Source organism: Phycodurus eques, chromosome 16, assembly GCF_024500275.1.
Source record: "Phycodurus eques isolate BA_2022a chromosome 16, UOR_Pequ_1.1, whole genome shotgun sequence".
NCBI classification, from domain to species: Eukaryota; Metazoa; Chordata; class Actinopteri; order Syngnathiformes; family Syngnathidae; genus Phycodurus; species Phycodurus eques.
In genome coordinates, this window is record NC_084540.1 from 14,228,690 (window position 1) to 14,256,649 (window position 27,960).

General features: G+C 41.2%; 2 protein-coding genes across 8 annotated transcripts; one reads left to right on the plus strand and one right to left on the minus strand.

Annotated features, from left to right (window-relative positions):
- The first annotated feature begins 4,541 nt into the window (after positions 1-4,541).
- Positions 4,542-19,881, plus strand: sgsm3 (small G protein signaling modulator 3). Of its 3 annotated transcripts, XM_061699776.1 has the most exons (22): positions 4,542-4,718; positions 8,627-8,746; positions 8,920-9,084; positions 9,200-9,285; positions 10,674-10,737; positions 12,554-12,762; positions 12,847-12,954; positions 13,154-13,297; positions 13,385-13,580; positions 13,719-13,864; positions 14,016-14,246; positions 14,405-14,587; positions 14,741-14,896; positions 14,986-15,040; positions 15,142-15,191; positions 15,315-15,467; positions 15,553-15,623; positions 15,731-15,779; positions 15,940-16,025; positions 16,119-16,241; positions 18,275-18,335; positions 18,482-19,881. In XM_061699776.1, exons 3-22 carry the CDS (start codon positions 9,078-9,080, stop codon positions 18,563-18,565), a joined length of 2,262 nt encoding a protein of 753 aa, XP_061555760.1. In that variant the 5' UTR covers positions 4,542-4,718; positions 8,627-8,746; positions 8,920-9,077; the 3' UTR covers positions 18,566-19,881. The 3 variants fall into 3 exon arrangements, with proteins under 3 accessions (XP_061555760.1, XP_061555759.1, XP_061555758.1); XM_061699775.1 differs by lacking the exon at positions 8,627-8,746; XM_061699774.1 differs by lacking the exon at positions 8,627-8,746 and having other exon boundaries at positions 8,990-9,084.
- Positions 19,369-27,748, minus strand: gtpbp1 (GTP binding protein 1). Of its 5 annotated transcripts, XM_061699779.1 has the most exons (14): positions 27,223-27,737; positions 25,897-26,008; positions 25,585-25,765; positions 25,311-25,494; positions 24,197-24,361; positions 24,001-24,124; positions 22,391-22,505; positions 22,161-22,305; positions 21,594-21,776; positions 21,217-21,352; positions 20,905-21,083; positions 20,617-20,775; positions 20,352-20,402; positions 19,369-20,181 (listed from the first exon to the last, which is right to left on the minus strand). In XM_061699779.1, the coding sequence occupies exons 1-14, from the start codon at positions 27,403-27,405 to the stop codon at positions 20,077-20,079; spliced, it is 2,022 nt and encodes a 673-aa protein (XP_061555763.1). In that variant the 5' UTR covers positions 27,406-27,737; the 3' UTR covers positions 19,369-20,076. The 5 variants fall into 5 exon arrangements, with proteins under 5 accessions (XP_061555763.1, XP_061555762.1, XP_061555761.1 ...); XM_061699778.1 differs by having other exon boundaries at positions 20,352-20,727; positions 27,223-27,748; XM_061699777.1 differs by having other exon boundaries at positions 20,352-20,775; positions 27,223-27,743.
- Positions 27,749-27,960: the final 212 nt, after the last annotated feature.

Below are 27,960 nucleotides of genomic sequence, written 5' to 3' on the forward strand. Positions count from 1 at the left end.
AAGTCTGCCTTGACAAAGATAATTATGGTCAAAATGTTTCTTAATAAATGCTTATTACTGTAGATTTATAGTTTGGAGAGGTGGAGAATTGCTATGTATCATGAGAGGCATATATGTGCGCGTGTGTGCACATGTGTGTGTGCACGTGTGTGTGTGTGTGTGTGTGTGTGTGTGTGTGTGCATGGAGTTTCTTCATCATGAAAGGAGGAAAATACAGTGGAGTTCTACTCCACTGGAATCTTCAACCGCAATTGATCACATTTGATCAAAATGTATTATTATTATTATTAGTAGTAGTGGTAGTAGTAGTTTAAAAGGCAAAAAGGCCTAAAAAAATGAATTTAAGATTTTCACCACACGCATTACTCGAATGAGAAACTGCATGACTGACTGCACTCTGAGGCGCAATTTAAACCCAGGCTCCCTCAAATTGGAGGGATTATTTTTTTATTTTACTGCATGTTCTTTTTAAGCAAGCTAGAGAAGTGCATTATGGTACATTACTTGATTGAAACATAATATTTTAAGAACAAAAATACAGCACCCCCTTGCCTCAAAATGGTTTGTAGTAGTTTTCCAAGGGTCTTTCCAAATCTTATCAAAGTCTTATGATGTAAATGTAACATGACTCCTATTAGGACACATAGAGAAGGAGACAGTTCATGCTTTAGTTACAGATTCTCCCCCGAAAGTGTTATGCTTCTCTTCCATAGCTATTGAGTTAAACTGTAGAAAACAGTGTTATTTATTTACCCCTAAACATCTGATCCTGACTCGCCCTTGACTGTACTTCTATACATATGATTTTCATTTTATGTTCTAATGAAGAGATTTTGTCCTCTGCAGAAAGAAAAAAAATCCCAAAAACTTAATTCATGTATTTCACGTGTGCTGGTGGTGGATTGGAAGGACATGTGTAACAATCAATTCATTTGTATCTCAATGGCTAAACTGTAAACAACGAGTCCTGAGCTTGCACACTCTAGAGACACCTCGTGGCACAACAGAGAATAGGTTCAATATTTATCACCAATGAAATTCAGGAAATTCACGGTTGGAAAGAAAAAGTAGATTTTATTTTTAATTAAATCTGGATATTTCTCTTACATATATATGTCATTGTATTCTTATTTTGTTTTTTATCAGTAGAAGTGAGAAAAGTACACTCTTTACTGATGCAGAAGTGCAGAAACCTGTATAAAAATAGACTGGTCAAAGTAGAAGTCCTATTTCAACTCATTTATGTCGGCAAAAGTAATAGAGTACAGACTCTGAAATGGTCAGTACAAAAGTTAAAATTAAAAATGATTTTTTTTTTTTTTTTTTTTTTACTGTCAATTATTATCGCTGCACTGCTAATGCTCGCCGAACAAGTGAACGAAATTGAAAAAAAACACCCGGACTCACCCCTCATTATTCTCAGGGACTTCAACAAAGCTAAACTCAACCACGAACTCCCTAAATACAAGCAGCACATCGACTGTCCTACCAGGGAAAATAACATTTTTAGACCACCGCTATACTACGCTAAATAACACATACCGTGCCAAACCTCGTGCAGCACTGGGCTTGTCTGATCACTGCTTAATTCACTTAATACCGACACACAGGCAAGAACTTAAATGCGTGAAGCCTACAGTGTAAAAATCAGTGAAAAAGTGGACCGATGAAGCAAAGATAGAACTTCTAAGCTGTTTAGACTGCACAGACTGGAGTGTCTTTGAAAATTCAGCTGGCAGCCTGGATGAATATACAGACACTGTCACATCCTATATTAGTTTCTGTAAAGATGTGTGTGTACCAACAAAGTCATTTCACACATTCAATAACAACAAGCTGTGGTTCATTGCCAAACTCAAGCAACTTCGCCAAGCTAAGGAAGGCGCATATCAGAGCAGGGACAGGGCCCTGTATAATCGACCTAGAAACCAGCTGACTAAAGAAATTAACATTGCAAAGAGAAACTATGCAGCAAAATTGGAAAAACAGTTTAGCGCTAACGATTCTAAATCAGTCTGGCATGCATTCCAATCGCTGACCAATTACAAGCGATAATCACTGACGTTTGCAGATGACACCACTGTCATCGGCCTCATCAAAGACAGTGACGAGTCTGCATATCGACAGGAAGTGGAGCGGCTGGAGCTGTGGTGCGGCCGACACAACCTGGAGCTGAACACGCTCAAGACTGTAGAGATGATCGTGGACTTCAGGAGGCATCCTTCGCCACAGCTGCTCCTCACGCTGTCCAGCTGCCTCGTGTCAACCGTCGAGACCTTCAGATTCCTGGGAATTACAGTCTCTCAGGACCTGAAGTGGGCGGTCAACATCAACTCCGTGCTCAAAAAGGCCCAGCAGAGAATGTACTTCTTGTAAAGCACGGCCTGCCACAGGAGCTGCTGAGGCAGTTCTACACAGCGGTCATCGAATCAGTCCTGTGTTCTTCCATCACAGTCTGGTTTGGTGCTGCTACAAAAAAGGACAAACTCCGACTGCAACGGACAATCAAAACTGCTGAAAAGATTGTCAGCATACATACATACTCGTGCACTCACTGTAGTAGTCTCGCCACGGGGCACTATTTGCATATCTGTTGTTGACCAATACAGGCCACTCATGCCAGAGTAGCATATGTCCCACTTGCACACTGACTGAGGAGTATCTGCAACATTTGCACAATCAACATTGTCCCAGATTATCGCGTTACTTGTCACTTTAAACTGCATATACTCCTTGAAGTCTCGGCGCCCTTTGCACAATGGTCATTGCACTGGACTATTGCTATATTAGTCATTCAAACTGCTCTAAGTGCTAGAGGACTCTGCATCTTTTTGCACAATTGTCAAAAAAATAAAAAAATATTTTTTTACCGGCATTACCAGATAACTAACAACCCTTTATTGCTCAGTGACTGTTTTTCTCAATGTCTTTATGTCTCAAAAGGGTTAGTGCTCTGTCAATTGATTGTCTGTTGTCGTACTAGAGCGGCTCCAACTACCGGAGACAATTTCCTTGTGTGTTTTTTGGACATACTTGGCAAATAAAGATGATTCTGATTCTGATAGTACTCCTAAACTGACAACAACAACAAAAATACCTAGAATTTGCTTAGGCTTTTTATGTTATCAAAACAATGTGTTCGGCAGCATTGTGAAATTACAACAACAAAAAATAATAATGCTGAATTAGCTAATGATCACAACTGAAAAAAATTTGTTTTTTGAAAATAGTGAGACATTTTTATTTTTATTTTTTTCACATCAAAAGCTGGTGGTCTTAAGGCTGTAGGCACAAGACAACACATTTGCCACAAACCATTCTTGGAGCTGACAACATCAATTCTCTTAAATAAGGCCATGAATGGGAAACATCTTGCTTCTCCGAATCTGTTGCCATTGTTGTTAATGCTCCCTGAAGTTTCTCCATGTTGCTGCTGTTACAGTACCCCCCCACTCCCCCACCCCCGATTTGTTTTATTTTATTAGATTCAGCTCCACTCAGAAGCTTTATTTTTATCTACAGGGATTTGTAACTGTTTGCAATGATATATTTTGGTCAGTCAGATAGACTTGTCATATGACTGTTTCACCAATCCAATGTAACTACTGTTGACTATATTTTGCCAGTCAAATGGAGCCAGGCAGCATTTTTGCCACTCAGTCTCCCCACACAAAAGCAACGTTTTCAAAATAACTCATTTACGTGAAACATGACAGAAATCTATATTTACATTACAGCTCCAGCTCACCTGTGACCCGAGTGAGGATAAGCACTATGGATAGGTGGGCTACAAAAAAGAACAGCTATGCACTGTCATCTATGACTGCCTAAAAATATCAGCATTTCAGCCTATAAGGAGTCTACTTGGAACTTGAGAAACATACAAGTGGCTGTCTCGGTCTGTGTTTGCAGAATATAAAGCTCTGTGGAATAAAACCAGCAGTGTTGACCACAGCATGTGAAAATCAAAAGTGTAAATAAAATGATTTAAGCCCAGTCTATTGTGGCTGAATTTTCCTTAGTTGATGATTTTAAAATGGTATTGGTGGGTAACATTTGAATTTGCATTTTAAGTATGACTATTCAAAAAAATAAACAATTCAGACGTTACTCAGCAGTATCAGTATCATTTTTTTCAATGAATACTTATTCTTAATTATTTGGAGGACTACTTTTTACTTTTACTTGAGTCATATCACGCTAAGAAACAGTAGCTTAATATAGGACTAAAATGTGAAGTAAAACAAAATAAAATACATATTTTTGTGTCTACTCTACCATCCTGTGGCTATTATGGTCGCAACTGTAGACGTCATTTCGTGTCGTTACTTGTCGGCATATATTCTGTTTATCATTTATTTTATTCATTTTTTGAATTGTGAATAGTCAACATTGTACATTGAGCCGGAATGAATGAGGAGGAAATGAATGAACCTCAGAATTGTTGTGCTACGTCACCTCTTGCTGCGCGGAAGGATATTGTCACAGAGACGTGCCGTTCTGGGATGTAGGACTACTTCTTGTAAAAGGCTAAGGAACAAGCGTTGAAAGGTGCAAGGATACAGCGGAACTACACGTCGCTAGCAGGTGCACCATAGCTTCGTGAATTTTCAAGTCCGGAGAGAGACACGTCATGGCGCAGGATTCGGCGTTTTCATTTTTTCGTTCATTGTAAACAACACCTCTGCTGCTTGTGTTTACACTTGACGAATGTCACGGTAAGTCTAGCTAGCTGGCGAATGTGCATCCTAGTGCGTAATTGCTAGCCGTATGCTAATGCTAGATAACAGCTGACAACCGAGTGAACACATTGCTGACACGTCTGCTACCAATTGGAGTTTTTCTTCTGCGTTAAGTACTGTGCAGGTTTTTAAAAATATCAATGTGAGGTTTAGGTTTGGACAAATGGATTGGCATGAAATAAAAAGTAATGCGTGAGACCTTTGACGTCATTCGGGGGACCTGAGTCGTGTTACGTCATATGACGTGCTAATTTGCATGTTTATATCATGCAGTTTCTATGGACCATATGGTTACTTTTTTTAAGGACCGAGTGGAGAGCGTTTTTGCGGTCTACATTCCCCCCAAAAAAAGTTACGCTAGAAAAACTTGCGGGGCAATAGGTGTAAGAATAATTTTGCCAAGCATCATCATGGTTTGACGTCACGGAACAATTGTTTAGAAATGACAGTGTTTCCACTAGTTCCCCTTGCATGATGATGATGATGATTATGATGATGAGGAAGTTGTTATCTAGATTGTGCACGTTTTTCATTATCCATCTTAAACTAAACATGTCATGTTTGTGTGGGTGGACGACTAGCATGAGTCACCGCAGTGTTGTGCTTATTTTGTGTACATGCTCAATTGTAGAAGCGCAATTAAAGTCACATCCTATGCACACACAGCAGAATCGTCTTGCAGTATGCTGTTTTTCCAGGGTAAACAAAGGCGAGCATAGTATTAACGATGTTTGACAAGACTTCCGTCAAGTTACGTTTGACTTCTGAACAATCTGACTGCTAATAGGAACTACAATTCCATCATGAATACTCAGTTTAATGAGATATGATGTACAGTAATTGAATCAAATTATCGCAGAAAGAATACACTGACCATTTAAAACTTGAATGTTTTCCTATAAGAAATAATGGGAAAACAAACTCTGTTCTTAAGTCAAACTGTTGCCATTGTTAAACCTTTGTTGACTTAAAGTGATGTTTTAACATTCTTAGTGGTGATTCAACTGTAAACATACGTTAGCCAATGTTAATATTAGTTTAAAACAAAAAAGCATAATGAGCTGATGCTTTGCACTGTAGATTCATCTCATACGTCAAGTTTTTAAAAAGTCTTGTCACAAAAGGGTAAAAATAAGTTATCCACTGTAAAATGTAAAAGCAATAACATACTCTTAACTACTAAGTGATGGTGTGTTGACGCTGGAGTTTTACTGATTTGAAGTTTGAATGAAAAGAAAACTTCTGGTAACTTCCCTTCTCTTATTTCTTTTGATGGATCACAAAAACTGTTTGTCGTGTAAGATGCTGATGTCTCACATTAAGTACTCCATGACTGTGAAGGTGTCGCATAAGCAAAACAACCACCTAAAATTAATGCTGACTGAGCTGAGTTCTTACATAAACTCTGGATTTATGTGCAACTTTGGAGGTTCTACCTTGCATCTCGCAAATGCAGTGTTGACCCCCCTTACTGCTTCTGAGTTGGTCCATATTGACGTGGAAAGCACACCGATCCTCCATGTCTATACATTTCATTTTGACATGCAAATTCTGTTTATTCATTTCTAAGTTCCTCACTATAACCAAATGTATCTTAATCTTGACCCAACAGTCAACCAGGAATTCTGATGGCCAATATTCAATGTTGACTTTTATAGGTGAACATTTTGTATTTGTACTATATATGTGCAACAGTTGATAGCAGTGGCTCTGTCACACTGGATTTTTTGGCAGGTGATTAAAGTCTATGTCACGGCGTAACTCTCAAATCCCAATACTCTTCTGAGTTCCACATACCCTGAAGCTGTTTGGCCGTCCTCCCATCCTCAAATTGATTTCTCATCTCTCTTAAGTCCTAAATCCTCCTTAGCATGCAGCTGAATGAATCATTTCTGTGCAGCCTCTTGCACGTCATGCTTAACGCCCTGATTTGTTTGTGTGTGGTCGCACACATAAATCTTACTTCCCTAGTTAGTGGGTATGCTGCTATACACGGCTAACTTTGTTGCCATGCACCAATCCTTAAAGCTGTGTTTTATCTAAATGTGACTCTATGGTAATGCGGGTATATTAAGTAATATTACACATTTTCTCTTGAAAAACTACAATTTTATTCTTGTAAAATTTAGGCTTTACAAGTATATGATGGAAGGAAATTTTTCTGCACAGTGGACGACTGGTTAGAGCATCTGCCTCACAGTTCTGAGGACCGGGGTTCAATCCTCAGCCCCACCTGTGTGGAGTTTGCATGTTCTCCCCGTGCCTGTGTGGCTTTTCTCCGGGCACTCCAGTTTCCTCCCACATCCCAAAAACATTCTTGGTAGGTTAATTGACAACACTAAATTGCCCCTAGTTGTGAATGTGAGTGCGAATGGTTGTTTGATTTTATGTGCCCTGCGATTGGCTGGCAACCAGTTCAGGGTGTACCCCGCCTCCTGCCCGATGATAGCTGGGATAGGCTCCAGCACGCCCGCGACCCTAGTGAGGAGAAGCGGCTCAGAAAATGGATGGATGGATGGATGGATGGATGGATGGAAGATCAGGATTTTTAGCGCCGATCACTGATCGCCGATCAGCAAGTTGAAAAAAAACGATCACCGATCCAATCATAAGATGGACAAAAGTGTCTATTTAAATGACCTGTTCATTTACTGTATATACTTGTGTGCTTAATTGCTCAAAAAATGACATTTGCAATTAATAATGTATCTTTGTTCATCTATTTATGCCAGTGAGGCATAGTGACAGACAGAACAAATGATAAATGGTCTTCTATTAGATGGCAGGAAGTACATACAGTAATTAATGTATCCAACTTTTTGTGACATTTTTGTTTGTTGGTGTCCCGTTAGATTTTTCAATTGTAAATTCTTCCTTAGCTCCATAAAGTTGGAAATCACTGCTCTAGTCAGATCGTGTATTCTAATCAGTCAGGTCAAACCAACATTACATGACAGAAATAATGGGTGCTAACTTACTGTAATTAAATTACTTTATTTTTAATTAATTTACTTCACCCACACCGAAACTTTAGAGCATGATATGACAGAACAGCGGCATGTTTACCTCTAACCGTTCGTGGTACCACTAGCTTGCTAGGCTACATAACGTTTTGTTGCCTGCTTGCGAGCCGTATCGTATTCAAAGTCCGGGAACATACCACATGCCTTAAACAAACGTCCTCCCCTGTCCTGAGCACCGGTGACCACCAACACACGTATTTCCCCATTTTGTCCTCATAATACAGTCGGCGTGAACCACTCTTGTTGTAGTTGCCATGGTAACGCGTGTATCCGGTCGCAGTTGAGTTGACAAGATAAAGCCCAATGATCGTAAAAAACGGGACACGGTGGTATCGGCATACAAAATTTTATTGCAGTAGTCTGACCTAGAGCAAATTTGTCTTGTAGTCTGACGTGTTGTCTGTTCCACACTGCCGACTTTTTTTTTTTTTTTTTTTAATAACTTAAAAATTTTTTGGCCGTCAGATATTTCCAATACTATGTCAAAAGATGTGCGACAAGGCTAAAAATAAACTAGCTTTTGGATTCAAATATACTGTGCACGATGGCGATGCGGGGCTTTTGTAAATGTCTTTTGCAGAGCTGATCAATGACGTCATTGATGTGATCGGCGAATTATGACATTAAAGCCGATCAGCATAAAATGCTAAATATCAGCCGATACAGATCATTCCGATAAAATCGGTGTAAAGTCTAGTAAAATTACTACTTTATCTTAATATTTTGGCTTTATTATTGTAATTTATATTATACTGCCGTATTATTATTTTTGTTGTGCGAGTGGCACCAGTTAGGTGATGGATGTGCAGAACTTTCATTGAAGGTTAACAATTAGTATTTTGTGTTATTCATGCTTTACAGAAAATGCAAAAAAATCATCATTGTAATTCAGCAGAGCCTGTTGAGGGAAGTGATGTGGAAGTCAATGTTACATTCACAGATCCTTTCAAAGTTGAACAGAATCAACTTCGTCATTTGTTGGTGAGAGATCTGTTTGCAAATTCTGCCAAAGGGCTGCTAATGTGCATAAAAAAGAATGTGGAGAAAAGTTCATACCAGTAATTGAGTAATTGTGAGAACAGCAGTCATGTGGTCATGAGAGGAGGTGTCCTCCTTTTTCTCATTACTGCTTGTTTTTCCCCCCCCCCCCTAAGTCTGTCATTCACAGAGACTCATGTTTGGATGAGCAGCTAATAGAACCACATTGTGCTGTTTTTTATTAAGCGGGTGCTGGAACTACTATTTCACCTGACTTCAGAGTGACTGCAGTCTTTGGATCAAGAAGACCGCACTCTTGCAGCCAATAGTGACCATGTCAGGTATTTATTATTTACGTATTCAATCACTCTTCAAAACACAGCTAATTAGATTCAGTGTTTCATATTTGAATGTTTTTCCTCAGCAGTCTTGTTTGATTGGATGTCTATATTTCAGGCACTTACACTCCAGCCCCTGGTGGGCCCTTTTCAGCTCTCACTCCAAGCATGTGGCCTCAGGACATTTTGGCAAAGTACCATCAAGTAAGCACATGACTTCTCTTGTGCATATACAGTATGTTTAGTAGGCTTTAGACGATCACGATTTTTGGGGCCGATATCCGACCAGCAAGTTGAGGAAAACAAAAAAAAAAAAAAAAAAACGATAACCGATCTCCGATCACAAGATGGAGCAATGTGTCTTTTTACATGACTTGTTCATTTTTTGTATATACATGTGTACTGTATACTGTATCCATCCATCCATCCATTTTCTGTACAACTTATCCTCACAAGGGTTGCGGGCGTGCTGGAGCCCATCCCAGCTCAAATTGTTCTCTAGCATTTTAGACAAAAGTTAAAACACCAATGACCTCTAGGTGGCATTCAAGGATTGGCCACTGACATAAGTTTAGGTTAAATCAACATTACAACATGACAGAAATAATGGATGTTAACGTACTGTAATTAAATTAATTTATTGCAATTAAATTACTTTAATAAATACTGTTAATGACATGCTTACTATAACTTTCTCACTGTCCCGGTATATGGATGGGTGTTGTCCAGAGTCTGACTCCCCCCCCATGCTGCGTTGCTTGAACGTGGCATGCTCCCGTGTACATTCTTCATGTGCCTGATCAAATTTGTTGTGTTGAAGCATTTAGATGACATTCCCCACGACGTACTTCAGTTGTGCACAGACTGCAAATAACTTACGTGTTGTTTGTCTGAGACACCGCAAAATAGTCCCACACCGACAATGTGTTTTTTCACCGACAACATTGAACAAACTTTATTGGTCGTCAGATAGTTACAGTACTGCGCAACAAGACGCGTGACAAGGCTAAAAATAAACTAGCTTTTGGATTCATATGCGGCAAAGAAAATGTCTTGTGCGGAGCCGATCAATGACGTCATTGATCGGATCGGCGACTTATGACATGGAAGCCGATGAGCTGATCAGCATGTAATGCAAATTATCGGCCAATACCAATAACACCGATCAGATCGCCGTAAAGTCTGTTTAGATCAGTGATTCCCTAAACACTGAGGAACATTAGTATACTTTTGAGAGACCTTGAGATGTGAAATGGGAAATTATCCAACTTTTATTTTATTATTATTTTTGTTTTTATTAGTCCAAAAATAAGTTATTTACTACAAATAATATGCTATGTTTTTGGTCAACTATCTTTCCCAGTGAAGTACAGTGACAGGCATAACAATTAAATGAGATAGCAGAAAGTACATACAAAATTAACCTGCCTATCCAATTTTTATGAAATTTTTGTTTGTTCTGCCTTGAGATTTTTTTCAAATGTAAAATATGTGCTTTGTCCCAATAAATGTCAGAAAAACATGGTTTAGATAACATAACCATTCTGTCACGTTTACCTTCGAGCTAAATTAAATTGTTTTCCCTTCTACAGAAAGACAATTTGGAACAGAATGAACTCAAGTATGATGAGTTTGGCTTCAGGCTCGACACGGAAGGTAATGTTTCACCCATATGGACATGCTTATTTCTTTGCTAGTGAAGTTCCTCAAGTTCTCTCTGGGAAATATTCAATGGAAAATTAATTTGGGGGTCACATTATCCATCCATCCATCCATTTTCTACTGCTTATCCGAGGTCGGGTCGCGGGGGCAGTAGCATTAACAGGGACGCCCAGACTTCCCTCTCCCCACCCACTTCATCCAGCTCTTCCAGGGGGATCCCGAGGTGTTCCCAGGCCAGCCGAAGGATGTAGTCTCTCCAGTGTGTCCTGGGTCGTCCCCGGAGTCTCCTCCCGGTGGGACGTGCCCGGAACACCTCACCAGGGAGGTGTCCGGGAAGCATCCGAATCAGATGGCCCAGCCACCTCATCTGGCTCCTCTAATACAGTTTCTCTCGATGTGGAGGAGCACCGGCTCTACTCTGAGATCCTCCCGGATGACCGAGCTTCTCACCCTATCTCTAAGGGAGAGCCCGGACACCCTGCGGAGGAAACTCATTTCGGTCGCTTGTATCCGGGATCTTGTTCTTTCGGCCACGACCCACAGCTCGTGACCATAGGTGAGGGTAGGAACGTAGATCGACCGGTAAATCGAGAACGTCGCTTTTCGGCTTAGCTCCTTCTTTACCACAACGGATCGATACAAAGTCCGTATCACTGCAGACACTGCACCGATCCGCCTGTTGATCTCCTGTTCCATTCTTTCCTCACTCGTGAACAACAGACCCCAAGATACTTGAACTCCTCCACTTGGGGCTAACCCTAACCGTATCACGTGGTTCGGTACCCCATACACCCGAAGCACCCCCCGAGGGACACGGTCGAACGCCTTCTCCAAGTCTACAAAACACATGTAGACTGGTTGGGCGAACTCCCATGCACCCTCGAGGACCCTGCCAAGGGTGTAGAGCTGTTTCACGGCCAGGACGAAAACCACACTACTCCTTCTGAATCTGAGATTCAACTCCCCGACGGACCCTCCTCTCCAGCACCCCCGAATAGACCTTACCAGGGAGGCTGGGGAGTGTGATCCCCCTGTAGTTGGAACACACCCTCCGGTCCCCCCAGATGGTGATCAGTTGACAGCTCCGCCCCTCTCTTCACCCGAGTATCCAAGACATGCGGCCGCAAGTCCGATGACACGACCACTAAGTTGATCATCGAACTGCGACCTAGGGTGTCCTGGTGCCAAGTGCACATGTGGACACCCGTATGCTTGAACATGGTGTTCGTTATGGAGAATCCGAGATGAGCACATAAGTCCAATAACAGAACACCGCTCGGGTTCTGATCGGGAAGGGGGGGGGGGGGGGGGCGTTCCTACCAATCACGCCCTTCCAGGTCTCACTGTCTTTGCCCACGTGAGCATTGAAGTCCCCCAGCAGAACGATGGAGTCCCCTGCGGGAAGGCTCTCCAGCACCCCCTCCAAGGACTCCAAAAAGGGTAGGTACTCTGAACCCGTCAGGACCCGTCCCCCCCACCCAAAGGTGGAGGGAGGCTACCCTCTCGTCCACCGGGGTGAACCCCAACATACAGACGCCGAGGTCACATTCATTGCCCTAAATTATTATCTACATGTGATCTTGGTGTTATAACTGCAACTGACTTAGTATGTCTTTGTACACGTACTGGCATGAAATTAGCATTTCTTTTTCTGAAATGGTCCATCGAGTCTATGAGGTTTTTCCACACTTCATTGGATTTTTTGATGTTATTCAAAATCTTTGACAGTCATTGTCACATGATAATTTCATAAGGGTCATGCATTTTTTACAATTACATTGTCTTGTATTTTTCCTGTCTTCTCATTCAGAAACTGATCCCAGTCTTTGCCTGGGCATTGAAAGCTCACCACAACGTGAAAATCCTCAGCAGAGATTGCGGTGGCAGGCCCATTTGGAGTTCACACATAATCACACAGTGGGCGACCTCACCTGGGAGCTCATTGCACCTATCCTTCCACGCTCCGAACGCCTGCGAACGCTCGTACTGGGTGGCATTCCTCATAGCATGAGGCCACAGGTAAGTGGCGTGTGCTATATTTCCCCAAAATGGTATTAAAGGGAAAAACCAACTCCAACATGCAAAATGTTTTCTCTCTGGCAGTTATGGATGCGTCTGTCTGGCGCACTCCAGAAGAAGAGGACATCTGAGATCTCGTACAAAGAAATCATCAAGAACAGCTCCAATGATGACACCTCTACAGCTAAACAGGTGACATTCCCAAAATGTGTGCATACATATTCACTTAAGATTGCAGGTGCCTGCACAATCTAATGAGAACCATTCAAGAGGTTTATTAAAACATATGTTTTTAATCTACCATCCCTTTTCATATGTTGACAAATGTAGTGTACAGAATGATTCTAATTACATGACTTTTTTTTTAATTTTTTTTTAATCCATCCCTTAGATAGAGAAGGACTTGTTGCGGACGATGCCCACCAACGTGTGCTTCAGTAACCTAAAAAGTGTCGGGGTCCCAAGGCTGCGACGGGTACTGCGAGGTCTGGCCTGGCTTTACCCTGACATTGGGTACTGTCAGGGAACCGGAATGGTGACTGTTTCTTTGAATATCTCTTTATCTCCTCCAACTTTGTTTGTTGTTTCTTCATCTATGACTCACCTCCCCCCTTCTTTCTAGGTGGTTTCCTGTCTGTTACTCTTCATGGAGGAGGAGGATGTGCTATGGATGATGTGTGCCCTGATTGAAGACCTCCTCCCTCCGTCATACTTCTCATCCACCCTGCTGGGTGTCCAAACAGACCAGAGGGTGCTTCGTCAGCTTATTGTTCAGTACCTACCGGCCCTCGATCGCCTTTTGCAGGAGCATGACATTGGTATGGCTTGTTTAGCTCAAATAAAGGAACTTGCCCAAGAGTATTTAAAAAGGAAAAAAAACATACAGGTCCACATTTTATTCTAACATCTGCGTTGAAAGATTACTAAATGCAACCATTTCCTCGCTGTACATTTAGAGCTGTCGCTGATCACATTGCACTGGTTCCTGACATCCTTTGCCAGTGTGGTGGACATCCGTTTACTCCTCAGGATCTGGGACCTTCTCTTCTACATGGGCTCCCTAGTGCTATTTCAAATCACACTGGGCATGCTTAAGATCAAGGTATTTTCTGAGATAGTTCATTGGAGATAATTTAATGTCTTTATTTATTTCTGAAATAAATGTTTATAGAACACCAAGATGAAATGTCAAAAGGTGTTTTATAATGTAATGCTAATGATTAATCCTCACGAATGCATTTCCACTGCCTCAGGAGGAGGAGCTCATATCTTCGGAGAACTCTGCATCGATTTTTAACACTCTGTCTGACCTACCAAGCCAGTTGAGAGATGGGCCTGCGGTTCTTGGTGAGGCGATGAGGCTGGCAGGGAATCTGTCACAAGACACACTGGATGCCCACCGGCACAAGCACCTTGCCTACATCCTGAACGAACAGGCCCAGCTAAACAGTGGAAACACGCCACTCGATTCTAATCTCAACAAGGCCAGTCATTTAAGACTAAGCTTCATTGGTATACATTGGTACCTTCTCAGCACTCACTTAGAACGCATCATTATAATAAAAACAACATTAAGATACTGCTGTATTTGTTTGTTTTTAAATGTTGACATACAACATACGTTGTGTTGGTGTGTGTGCAGGTGGTGAGGAGACAGTCCCTGCATAGAAAGTCCACTCTAAGCTCTCTGCTGTTTGGGGAGGATGAGGCCGAAGCTCTCAAGTCCAAGAACATTAAGCAGACTGAACTGGTGGCAGCCCTTCGGGAGGCCATAACCCGCACTTCAGAACATTTCCACTGTCTGGACCCACGCCACTCCAGCTCCGTGAGTTCACAACACTGTAGTACCGAATCACTATGCCGTGGATATTCAAGCCAATAAACCAAGACTTGCAGTCATAGACAGATAAATCAATAGATACTTTAATTCAATTAAATATCGTGTGAATAAAGTATTTTGCCAATCTTGTCACTGTAGGAGCTGACCCCTGATTATTCTATGGAGAGCCACCAGCGGGACCATGAAAATTTCCTGGTCGTGTCCCGAAACCGACGAAGACGAGCGAAGGCTTTGCTGGATTTTGAGCGGCATGATGATGACGAGTTGGGTTTCAGGAAAAATGATATCATCACTGTAAGATATCACACACAAACACAAAATTAACATTGATAATCATGAACAAAATAAGTGACTGAAACAAACTGTATTTATTGTACTCTCAGATTGTCTCACAGAAGGATGAACACTGTTGGGTAGGAGAGCTCAACGGTCTTCGAGGTATGTATGTGCTTTTGCAGGTGTGTTTCCTGTTGCACTATGGGTAATCTATATTTCTATAATCTGTCCAATGTACCATAGCTGTGTCTTGCTCTCAACAGGCTGGTTCCCTGCAAAGTTTGTAGCGATCCTAGATGAAAGAAGTAAAGAGGTATACAATTAGTTAATTTTCTTCATAATTCATAAATTGCACTTTGTATTAGACCAGATGTGCCTTTGCAATGTGACATTTGCATCATACTACTAGAGCTGCTTTCACCTTCTGTGTCTGTAGTACTCACTCGCAGGAGATGACTCGGTAACAGAAGCTGTGACTGATCTAGCCAGGGGAACTCTGTGTCCGGCCCTGAAGGCCATTTTTCTGCACGGGCTCAAGAAACCCTCCATTTTGGGCGGGCCCTGTCATCCGTGGTTATTCATAGAAGAGGTATAGTCTGTTTTCAAATTTCATCTCACTCCATATTTTTTAGAATTGTTACAACTTCAGTCATTGCCCCACAACCCTTTTTCAGGCGGCCAGCAGAGAGGTCGAAAGGGACTTCAACTCTGTCTACTCTAGACTGGTGTTGTGTAAAACCTATAGGTAAACTCTCATTTACAATTGGTTGATCTTATTTGGTAGCAGGGGTACAGATGTACAGTGTGTGTTTATTATTGTAGATTTAATTCAAGATAATGTTTTTATTCCAGGTTAGATGAAGATGGGAAGGTTTTAACACCAGAGGAGCTCCTTTACAGAGTGAGTAGGCATTCTATATACAGTACAGTATATTATTTTGGTTGATTCATTGGCTTGTGAGAAGTTCTGCATTAGAAATATCTTGGTTTATGTTGCTTTCAAAGATAATTCTCTGGATGTAAATTATGTTGTCTGAGGGCCTCCTGTCTGCTCTCTTCAGGCAGTGCAGTCAGTCAACATGAGCCATGATCTGGCTCATGTTCAGATGGATGTCAAGTTCAGGTCTCTCGTCTGCGTTGGCCTCAAGTGAGTTCACGCACACGTGCTAGAATTAACAGATTGTTTCTGATTAGAGGGTAAAAGTTGGAAAATAACATGCACATGCATCTTTCCTAACAGTGAGCAGGTGTTGCACTTATGGCTGGAGGTGCTGTGTTCCAGCATGGCGGCTGTAGAGAAATGGTATCATCCGTGGTCATTTCTACGCAGTCCCGGATGGGTTCAAATCAAATGTGAACTCAGGTAAGAATTTGCCCAAATGGAACCTCTGGATATTTACTTATACTTGCATTTGAAAAGGATTTTTAAAAAAATCATGGTTGTTGATGAATGTTATCAATCCAGTGGCAGAGATTACCTGGGAAAATCCTTGTACAGTGCCATGAAAAAGTATTGGCCCCTTCTCAACTTCTTATATTTTTGCATATTTCCCCCTCTTTAAGATCATCAAACAAATGTAAATATCAGACAAATATATCCCAAATGAATTTAAAATGCTGTTTTTAAATGGTGATATCATTTATTAAGGAAAAATAAACTATTCAAAGTTACCTGGCCATGTGTGAAAAAGTAATGGCCCCTTAAACCTAATAACTGGTTGATTAAACCGCATACACTCCTTGAAGTCTCAGCGCCCTTTGCACAATGGTCATTGCACCGGACTATTGCAATATTAGTCATTCGAACTGCTCTAAGTGCTAGAGGACTCTGCATCTTTTTGCACAATTGTTTTTTGTCAATGTCTTTATGTCCCCAAAGTGTTCTGTAAATTGACTGTCTGTTGTACTAGAGCGGCTCCAACTACCGGAGACAAATTCCTTGTGTGTTTTGGACATACTTGGCAAATAAAGATGATTCTGATTCTGATCACCCTCAGCAGCAACAACTGAAGTTAAGCGTTTTCCTCTTGACTTGCAATGAGTCTTTCACATCCCTGTGGAGATATTTTGGCCCACTCTTCCTTGCAGAATTGTTTGAATTCAGCAAAAATGGAGGGTTTTCAAGCATGAACGGCCTTTATAAGGTCATGCCACTGGATTTCATTTAGATTCAAGTCTGGACTTTGAGTAGGCCACTCCAAAACCTTCGTTGTTTTTTTAAGCCATTCAGACTTTGACTTGCTGGTGTGTTTTGGATCATAAATCCTGTTGCAGAGCCCAAGTGCGCTTCAGCTTGAGGTCACAAACTGAATGGCTGAACATTCTCCCTCAGGATTTTCTGTTAAAGAGCATAATTCATGGTTCCATCAATCACAGCAAGTTGTCCAGGTCATGAAGGAGCAAAGCAACCAAAGACCATCACACTACCACCACGTTTGATTGCTGGGATGATGTTCTTTTTCTCAGTTGCTCTGCTCTATTTATTCCAGATGTAACGAGACACACACCTTCCAAAAAGCTCAACTTTCATCTTGTTAGTCCATATAATAGTCTCCCAAAATTTGGGAAAGATTCAAATATTTCGTTTTTGCAAAGGACGAGACTTTGTTCTTTTTGGTCAGCAGTGGTTTTCGCCTTGGAACCCTGCCATGGATGCCATTTTTGCCCAGTCTCTTCCTTATTGTTGTGTCATGAACACTGACCTTAACTGTGGCAAGGAAGGCCTGCAGTTCTTTAGAAGTTGTCCTGACTTCCTTTGTGGCCTCCTGGATGAGTCATTGATGTTCTCTTGGGGTAATCTTTGTAGGCTGGCCACTCCTGGGAAGGTTTGTGACTGTTCAATGTTTTGTCCATATGAGGATAATGGCTGTCCCTATGGTTCACTGGAATCCTAAAGCTTTAGAAATGGCTTTTGTAACCCTTTACAGACTGATAAATGTCAATTACTTTATTTCTCGACTGTTCTGGAATTTCTTTGGATCGTGTCATTTTGTTGCAGCTTTTTTTGATCTTTTATCTGACTTGATTTTGTCGGGACGGATTCTGTTTGAGTGATTTCTTGATTGAACAGGTCTGGAGGTAATCAGGCTTTGGTGTGAAAATTAACCATAAATTGTGATTAGCCACAATTAATTAATGATTTAATAATGGGGGCAATCACTTTTTCCACACAGGGCCAGGTAACTTTATTTTTTTCCCTTAAATGAAATCACCATTTAAAAACAGCATGTTAAGTTCACTTGGGTTATATTTGTCTGATATTTACATTTGTTTGGTGATCTTAAAGTAGGGAAACTATCCCAAAAAAAATATATATATTTTAGAAGGGGGCCAATACTTTCTCACTGCCCTGTAAACAGTCGTTAGCACAAATGCAAATTCTTCCTCTTTCCACAGGGTCCTTTCAAAGTTTGCCTTCAGTCTATCTCAAGATTGTGAACTACCTGAGCAAAAAGAGGTATGCTAAGAAAGTTGCTACACCATAGAGTTTAGAGGGGAGCACATCTTTACTGGTTATGGATTTTTAAGCATCTTCCATTCAGGAGGGGTCTTCACTTATACTTTTGTAGTCTGATGGTGCTGCTTCTGTGCATTCTGTTCTAGGATAAGGAGCAGAGGCCACTGAAAGAGGGCGTGCAGGACATGCTGGTGAAACATCATCTCTTCAGCTGGGACATCGACGGATAGAGAAACACTAAACAAAACTGCATCCTAACTGGTCTGCGTGTGTCAATGTGTGTCTTTGAACCATGTTTGTCTGATTCTTGGGACACATTATGAACTTTACTGTTGAACAACGTTAACATTTCAAAGACTATAAACCTCCAGTGAACTTAAATGTGTGTGCATCAAGATGCATCCTATTTTTGTTCAGTGTGGTATTGAAAGCTATTTTGTCAAAGTTTTGCGATGGTCAAACAAACCCAAGTAGTACAGAATAATCTGTAGCCACTGGACTGCAGCACTTTATTTCAGCCATTTTCCCCCAAATAATTGGTTGTTGGTACAAGGAGACCTGAAGGACAATTTCTTGTGAAGTACAGCTACAGATTCTTCCACACTAATTGACTTTTCTATTTGTCACAAATATATTGAGACCAAAACAGAACATTCCGTAAAGTTATAAATTATTTTTCAGAGAAATGTTACGTGTCTCATATTACACTAAATGTTGAAATACTAACATTGCACATGCCAAGTATAGCCTGTTATATTAGAGTGGATGTGTGTGAATGTGTGCTACCTGAACAGTAGTAGTGAACACTGCATGTAATTTTTCTGCAATCCAAACAAATCTTACCTTGAATTGTTTATACACATTCCCCCCCCTCTCCCTCATATAACCTCATAGCAGAGACTGGTGATTTATGTTAACCCTAGAAAGACAATTATGACTTAACATAAAACAATAAGCCCAGTCTAGATGAAAAAAGAAAACTACTATTGTGCAGCTTGGTACAACCAGTTTATTGAGTTTTTAGCTGAGCAAATGTCACGTTAACAGTAGCAAGCTGTAACACAATAGGTACTAGAGTTCACAATTAGCACTGCATGTCTTAGAATCATGAGTGACTGCTGGGGAGACAAGATTACTGTAGGGTGGAGCCATGTTGTAGCACACTAGTGGGTAGAAGATCACAAGTGATACAAGGTTAAAAATTAAGAACAAGTATCCAAGGGTAAAATTTTGCATGAATGCCAAATAGATTGACAATTATAAAACTTAACGGCTAGTATTATAGTTTCCATACATCTAGGATTAACAGGATGTGTTCCCTGCTACATTCAGTTGTATATTTATATTTTCAACCAGGGTGCAAACAAGTATAAATAGTACACGAAATATTCTTTTCATTGCAAATTCACAGGAAATGCATGGGCAAGTGTCACTTTTAGCTGCTCGTATTTCTTGGACCCTTGATTTGGGTTTTACCCCCCCTTCCTATCATTAAGCCACTTTATAAAAAAAAATTATAAATAAAAATAATGATTGTGACAAACTATTCTCGACTGTGTCATGTAAACCATTCTCAACAGTGATGGCAGATTTATTGACATAAAATCCAATCTTCATGTTCCCTTGATAATAAAATCCTGGTATAAAAGGCAATGAGGAGTAAGACTGAGGAGTGTTTTGCACTAAAATAGCTGGAATGATTGATGGAGAGGGAGGTAAGCAAAGAGGGAGTGGAGTCAGTTCAGCATCCTGTTCCTGAAGTGGAGGCTACTGCTGCAGAGTTGTTCTGTCCTTTCCCTTTGTGTCGCTGGCCTCCTCTTCTTCTTCCACCTCCTCCCGTCTTTGGCTAGGCAGAATAGATACCAAATGAAAAACATTTACAACTTTTACTGAGCAAAAGTGGTAAGACAAAACTTCAATATGCAGAAAACCTTAAGAAAAAAACTGTAATGAAAGAAGAACCATCTTACTCAATCCCCCACTCAGGATCACCACTATTACGATGACCCACTTTACCTTGTTCTCTTTGTTGCCCTCCTTTAACTGAGGGTCCTCCTCCCCCTCTCCCTTTCGGGAGCCAGCCACGCAAGCAGAGAGGTGAGAATATGACACATGATGTATGATACAGTTTGAATGGATGAATGAGATGTTCCAAGAATAGAATAAGGACACAGAAGAGTTGACAAGTTAGAGAAGCAGTTAACAGTGTGAGTTCACAAGAGAAAGATAATAAGCAGAATCCAGTTTGGTATTTGTCTATTTTTTGTACTCTGTATCTCACATGTGTCGTGCTTGGGCCCGATGACTGTGATATCGTCATGCCCTCGTCGCCGGTTGCTGTGGTGCCGTCCTCTTTTCGAGACTGTGTCTTTTTCGTGGATTGCATTTTTATCTGTGGAGGTTTGGAGTTTGATGGCAAATTATTGGTGGACTGCAGGAGCTGAAAAGAATGCGATAGGAAATAATTTGGATGGTTGAACTGTGCAAATCTCCTGCCCTGAAGGTAAGGACATTTGATTTTCTGGAAGCACCTCATACAAACAAACTCTTGAGGCGTCCTTTATCTTACCTTTGTGATGGTCCCTACAGCCTTTGTGCGTCCCTCCCTGAACACCAGCCTCTGGTCACAGTGAAGGTACTCGGGGGTCTTAATAAAGCGGAAGTGGACAGAGGCCTTGTCTCCTGTCCGTAAGCAGTCTCTGTTCATGGACAAGATGGTGGCGGTCTGCCTTATGCTGCCACAGTGGACTGTGTGGAGAGTTAAAGAGGTGCAAGATGGGAAGGTAAGTAACCGTTTAAAAAAAAAGCAGGTTGCCTACGTGTATGAACAGAAACACACCAAAACAAAATAAGATCCAACTTGTGCCTGTCAGTTACCCACCCATAGCCTGGTATCGGGGTGATATCGTAGTGGGGTGATGTAGAACAAGAATCTCTGCCTCAAACTCCCAAGTGGCTTGTGGGTTCAACCTTGAGGACACCATCACCATGCCTTTCCTTATCGTCGAACGCTTGATCTGTATCATACAGAAATATGGTGGGGGATCATGGAAACAATTGTTCAAATATGCATTTGACTTTGGCCAAGTGATTCCCAATTACTATAACATACTAGGTGACTGTGTATTAATATGGAATAACAATGCATGGCTTTTTCAGTCCCAGTTTGAGTCAAAAGTCTCCCATGTTCAGCCTTTTTCTCGGAATTTATCTGCAGACCTGAACGTGGCCACTAAGTGGTGCTGTTCTCCCACTTACCTTTTTAAGTGCAAACGAGGCAGTCTGACCCCCTCGGACTTCCTTCACAGGCATTCGCTTGCGGTGAATTGATTTTACGGCGATGGGAATGAAGCTGCCCAAAGGGTCTGGCCCCAGGAGCATAGTATCGTTCAGACGAATTAGTCCACGTAACGTAGTTCCAGATACTACTGTTCCAACTCCCTAAGACAGGAAATATGAGGAGTTGGTTTAATCGCAAAGTGGGTACGGCACATTAGTAATTTCCAACCACTGTGCCTTGTAACAGGTAGAATTAACGTGTAATTATCTGTGCCCATTCATACAACAGAATAATGATGTTCACATTCCCAGATTTAACAATGAGTAAGTACATTTGTGAGTAATTTGAGATCATTATTTCAGTGTACTGTATATCCTTTTTGGGACATTGTTGTTTGGTGGTGCATCACGTCATTCTTAAAATGTAAAATATGTGCCGTGGCTCAATAAAGGTTGGGGAAACACTGCTATAACAGGTCCTGCACTGTTCTAAACTCAGAAAACATACAGTAAAATGGAAGTTCGTTGATCGCAACAGACACCCACCGGTACAGAGTAGGTGTCGTCAATCTGAAACTCAGCTGGCTGGTCGTCTCTGTAGCAGGTCCGGGATGAGAGCAGGTTGAGGAACATCTTGAGCAGGTCCATGTTCTCTCCAGTCACGTTTGAGATTTGAAAAATGGGACACATCCTGCAGGAAGGAACACTTGCAGAAGTTACTGAAGAGAATTCAACTCTCACACTCACTTGAATCTGCCTTGGGATAGACTTTGTACCTCTCAGAGCTGAAGTTGGATGCCGTGACAATGACGTCGTCCTTGTTCTGCACCAGGACAGGGATTTTCCTGCAGCCAGGGGACTTCAGTAACCTCTGAAGCAACTTTAATGTTTCTGTTAGGATCAGCACACACAAGAATGACAGCTTCTCTTAACGTTTATTTTTAATCTCTAGACTTCTAGTAAAGAAATAATGACCTGGTTTCTTGGCCCCAAGAGCAGTTAATAATGAATGTCTACGTTCGGTTCTAATATACAGTGCCATGAAAAAGTATTTTCCCCCTTTCTGATTTCTAGAGTGGGAAGTATCTCTCCAATATCTCACACAGACAACCCAAGTACATATAAAATGGACTTTGAAAAATGATGTGTGGTAGGTTTGGCGGACCACTTATGGGAAGGTTCACCACTGTTCACGGTCTTTTCCATTTGTGGATAATGCCACTGACCGTGGTTCACTAGAGTCTTAAAGCCTTGGAAATAGCTGTGATTTCAACCACTTTGTTTCTCATTTGTTCTTGAATTTCTTTGGATCGTGGCATTGATATGTTACATTTTGAGGTATTGCAGCCATACATCACTTTGCCTGACAGGTACTATTTTGGTGAGTCCTTGATTTAACAAATGTGGCCAGTGAAATTATATTTGGCTTTCCAAAACTGTGATTAATTGACTAACTTATGATTTAACAAGAGGACATTATTTTTTCTATAAGAAAAAGATGGGTTAACCCCCAAATAAAAATTATCTTTCAAATTGCATATTATATTTATTTGGATTGTCTTGGTGAGATATTAATATTGGTTTGATAATCTCTAAAATTTTAATGTGAAAAACACACAAAAACCAGTAATTAGGAAGAGGAGCACTATTACATGACACTGTATTTCCTTAAATACTGCCCTACACTAACTGATACAACTGAAATTTCCCCAGCAAACATTACACAAGGATATACTGTGTTTAAATGTATTTAATGCAACTGGATTCATCCAACAAATTTAAAAGTAACATTTAATTTTCACTCAACTTTATTTTAATTTGTATTAGAGAAACAACATTTTGCTGGATGTTAATTAAATGTGGTACAATTAATAACATCCATACATCCATTTTCTGAGCCGCTTCTCCTCACTAGGGTCGCGGGCGTGCTGGAGCCTACCCCAGCTGTCATCGGGCAGGAGGCGGGGTACACCCTGAAATGGTTGCCAGCCAATCGCAGGGCACATACAAACAACCATTCGCACTCACATTCACACCTACGGGCAATTTAGAGTCTCCAATTCCAATTAATAACAACAATACACAATTTCAATTTGTGGCTCAGTGATTTAGAAGACTAACTTGCATGGTAGTTGGACAACAGCTGGGTTTAACTTCACTTGTCAATTAGAGAGAACCTTTGTATGGGTGAAAAAATTAGGCAGACATCTGTCATTTTGACCACCAAAAGTGGCAACCAAAGGGAGCTTAAAATTATTTCCCTAATGATCATCTCACACTCTAGAGCACAGCTGCTTTTAACAACAGCAGATGGAGTCGTTATGTCTCGACCAAGCAAGCACATTTGGAGAAAAACAAGCAAGAAAGGGCTTGCCACACAACTGACCTTGCAGGATGTTAGCTGGACACATGTCTATTTTTGTCACCACAACAAAGACGGGAACGTTGAGGGCTAGGGCCAGACCCAGGTGCTCTTTGGTCATGCCCACAATCCCTGCATTACTGCCGACCTGGAGAGGAGGAGGGCGAAGGTTAGGGCAAGCTTGTAGAATTATAGACCACTCTCAGATGCCACTTCTCACCATGAGCATGCAAAAGTCTGGTAAGTGTCCCGTCATTCCAAACACGGTGGTCTTGAGGTATTTCTCATGGCCGGCCAGATCGATGAAGGTGATAACCTTTGAGGAGTTCTCACAAATTTTGGTCCAATCCAGACTTCCTCCATGGCTGTCCGGTTTGTTCACCACCTAAAAGCATACAGAGTGGACAACTTGAATCCAAATGCCACTTGAACGATTATCCGTTTGAGGTCACATGTTTAAATGCATAAAAGGAGAGGGTAGTTCATCTAATACAATGAAACAAGGTAATCTTCTCTCAGAATGGCGTAATTCACTTGTACAGTACACCACGATTGATATGACAACAACACATTAATACTCTTCTGACAGTGTCAAATAAAACCATGATGATTCTTTTTGTAAAGGCAACATTTTTGCTACAGGTCTTGACTTTCAATAATCATGTCACTCATTACTTTGTGCAGGAGTACCTTATGTTGTGGCTGGTTTGAACATATCATACTTAATAGCTTGTTGGGGTGGTACTAGCTGCTTATTTTAAAAACCATCACATCAAAAGCTAACACTTGACTGTACTGTAACTGTTATATGAATGTGTTAATGTTCTAATTCTTAAAACTAGTTGTTTCTATCCTAAAGTAAAAACCAACTTCAGCTTCATCTGTAGGCTCTTGTAGGCATTTGTAGGTAAAGAAGCAGGTGGTGCTATAACCTCAAGTGAGACATAACAATGGTGTATTGGGAAAAGAGGTAATTAATTTAACAATGGGAATGATTTGAAAAGGATTATTGCCTGATTATTGAAGGTGAATATGAATCTGGCATCAGTACAAAATGTAGATAATAATAAGCCACAATGCATGTTCCAATTGTTTCTTTATATTAGATGTACTATAAAAGTTGTTCAACAGAATTATCTTAAAACAACTCGATCAAAATTGAAGAGATTCTTGGCCAATGTCGACATCTCAAGTACTGTTACATACATTGCTGAAATGGTTTTGTGTTGTGCACACAAAAATCTACGCAACAGTGGATAATGAATCCAGTGCACCCCTTTGTATTCCCCAGGTAGGATACAAGCCTTTCCAGTGCACAAAATCGTCATTCTCACCTGTCCCGCTTGGTCGAATCCGAGTATATCGTTTCCCACACTGCTGGTCCTGCCGCTCTCCATCTCATGCTTGTGTCTGAAAAGTTTCTGGCGAGCGAAGCCTCTGCCATTATCCAGCTCTCCATGTGTTAACACTCCTAAAAGAGTACTCTTACCAGCATCCACATTCCCTACCACTGCCACCCTGGGTGAAAAAAAAAATGTCATGCAGAAAATGTGATCAAACAAATACAAAGTAAATACAGTACCAAACAGATAGTCTTTTGTTACTCACCTGACCTCTAGGAAGTCCAGCTCCCCCACACGCCGACGAATCAGATAATCCCGTACCAAACCCTCCGCTTCAGTGCGCTCCCTTAGCGGGATCAGATCAGAGTCCAGTTGTGCACACATAGATCGCACCGTGGCCTCTGAAGCCTCCATGTCCTTTTTATTGAGACCCCAATCGCCACCATCTTCAAAGACCAAAAAGGATATTTAAAAAAAATTCAATAACAAGATCCAACATAGGATTTATATAAAAGTCTGGAATAGGATATGTATGAATAGGAGGTTCACCAGTGCATGTGTATTAAGTGAGTCTCACCTGAACCCATCCCAACCACATAGATGGTCTCTCCGGACCCTTCTTCCATTCTGTCCTTTAGCTGGCTAAGTAAGGAGTCATACTGCTCTCCATTTGGACTGACAAGGGCCAACTTTATTCCATGTGGGAGAGAGAGAAAGAAAACAGAGCATTACATTGTAATGTCAGGATTATAAGAAATCTGCTGTCAAAAAAATCATCCCTTGTTCTAAATCACTAATTGTTAAAGGGAAAGGGCACAACTTTAGGGTAAGAAAAACTGGAAAAAAAATTCCACAAATACAGCTTTCTCTTTTCCTATGGAATATGTAAGTCATTTTACAGATGACTGCTGATGAAAGTGTGTATTAACATCACAGTAAAACTATGTTAACTAAAACTTCAAGCCCTTTAATTCATGGAATGCATTGAGAGTACCGTTTACTGATTTAAATTAAGGAATGGATTCACTGACTGGAGCCGAAGCGTAGGAAAGTGATGCAACCTATGTGCAATGTGGTTGGCACTTCCCAATCTTTTGTGATGAGTAATTTGACCTTTGCAGCCAATTGTATATTATTACAGCCACTGTCTTAAGTTTACATCATTCCATCCATACTCTGAACTCGTTTGACACGAATGAATACCAAAACAAAAGCAGGGCGTATTTGTGTTGGGGAAGGGAAGCCGTTTTTTAAATCAGCTCACACTGAAAATAACAGCAAAAGTTTGTCACACTTACAAAACTGGTTATTTTTTGAGTTACAAAAAAAAAAAAGTAACTAAAAAAACGCACTTTTTTTTTTGTTTAAATATTGTTTTCAACTAAATGTGACAAAATGTGAGCCACTTCACAAACGGCACCCCATGTTTTTCTCTAAAGAGTAACCAAATTACAGGTCCTTCCATATGTTGCTCTACTAGTTTCATCAGCCTGTTTATGAACTAACGTTAATCTACAGTCACGTGCTATTATTGATAACTGTCACTCGCTAAACTGTCACTAACTACCAAATTGTGTGAAAGCTTTAAGGCTACAAGTTTCAACCACGTAAAATAAACAGCAGTTAATACAATACTGTGCATTAATTTACACGTAACGAGAGCTTTATTATCGTCGGTAGTAACAGCTCGGCGTTCCAGCTTCACTGGCTAGCCTTAGCTGCTACAACAACAAACAACCCGTCTTGTATCGTGCTCGGTATTGTTAATGATACAGTATGTTCGATTTCTGATATGAAATACAATGTTTGGCAAAAGATACGTCCAAACTGAACCACTTTCTCATTCATTTTTCACGGACAGATAGCTAGCATTAGCAGAGTGCTATCGAGGGCCTAGCTTCACCTTGCTTGTAAAGTCGATCCTCCGGTCCTCGGGCTCTCCGTTGACCACGTCCCCGTCCTCGTAGAACTCGTCCCCAGGGTCGTCCGCGCATCCTCCACGGTCAGGTGCGAATATGCTCGCCGGGAGTAAAGCATCAGCGAGCGCAGAGCTCGACTCGTGCGTCGCCGCTGCTATCGATGCCATTTGTAGATGCGAGGAGCGTTCCTGTAGATTTGTATCAGGCTCGCTTGGTTGTTGTGATGACGGCTAGGTGCTAACGTCGGATAGCGGCTAGCTACACCACTCAAACTTTACATTGTGCAAATATTGCAAATAGGGAGATGTGCGGCTATTTGTAAGCTGTCAGTTTGCCTTTCAAAATATCACGTCACCACCCTGTTGATAATAATGAGGTAGGTGTGGGTGAATATGTTACATGCTCGCCAATAGTCTCTTGTGATACTCTGGAATATGCGAGCAGAGAACCAATGCCGCGGAGGGGGGTCGAGCATGTTTCCGCAGCCTCCTCCTCTCGTTCCCCCCCCACTGTTTTGTGTGTAACGCCGGCCGTCATGCGTAAACAAATCTGCCATTCAAAGTCCACTCTAGTTTGATAAACACAAGGGCTAACCTAGAAACTGTTATCATCATCGTCGGTCACTTTAAAACCATCAGCTGCTCTAGTTCAAATCGACGTCAGCGTACTGTGACGTATGACTCTCTCCCACCTTATTAGATCTGACCATCTATTAAGAAACA

Bases quoted from the DNA above. Each gene is read 5' to 3' on its own strand.
- sgsm3 (XM_061699776.1), top strand. The intron at 12,763-12,846 runs GTAAGTGGCGTG...TCTCTCTGGCAG, and splicing joins CTCATAGCATGAGGCCACAG to TTATGGATGCGTCTGTCTGG. The intron at 13,865-14,015 runs GTATTTTCTGAG...CCACTGCCTCAG, and splicing joins TGGGCATGCTTAAGATCAAG to GAGGAGGAGCTCATATCTTC.
- gtpbp1 (XM_061699777.1), bottom strand. From the start codon at position 27,405: ATGGCATCGATAGCAGCGGCGACGCACGAGTCGAGCTCTGCGCTCGCT. The intron at 25,766-25,896 runs GTGAGACTCACT...TGGTCTTTGAAG, and splicing joins TGTGGTTGGGATGGGTTCAG to ATGGTGGCGATTGGGGTCTC. The intron at 21,353-21,593 runs GTAAGTGGGAGA...TGTATGATACAG, and splicing joins CCTCGTTTGCACTTAAAAAG to ATCAAGCGTTCGACGATAAG.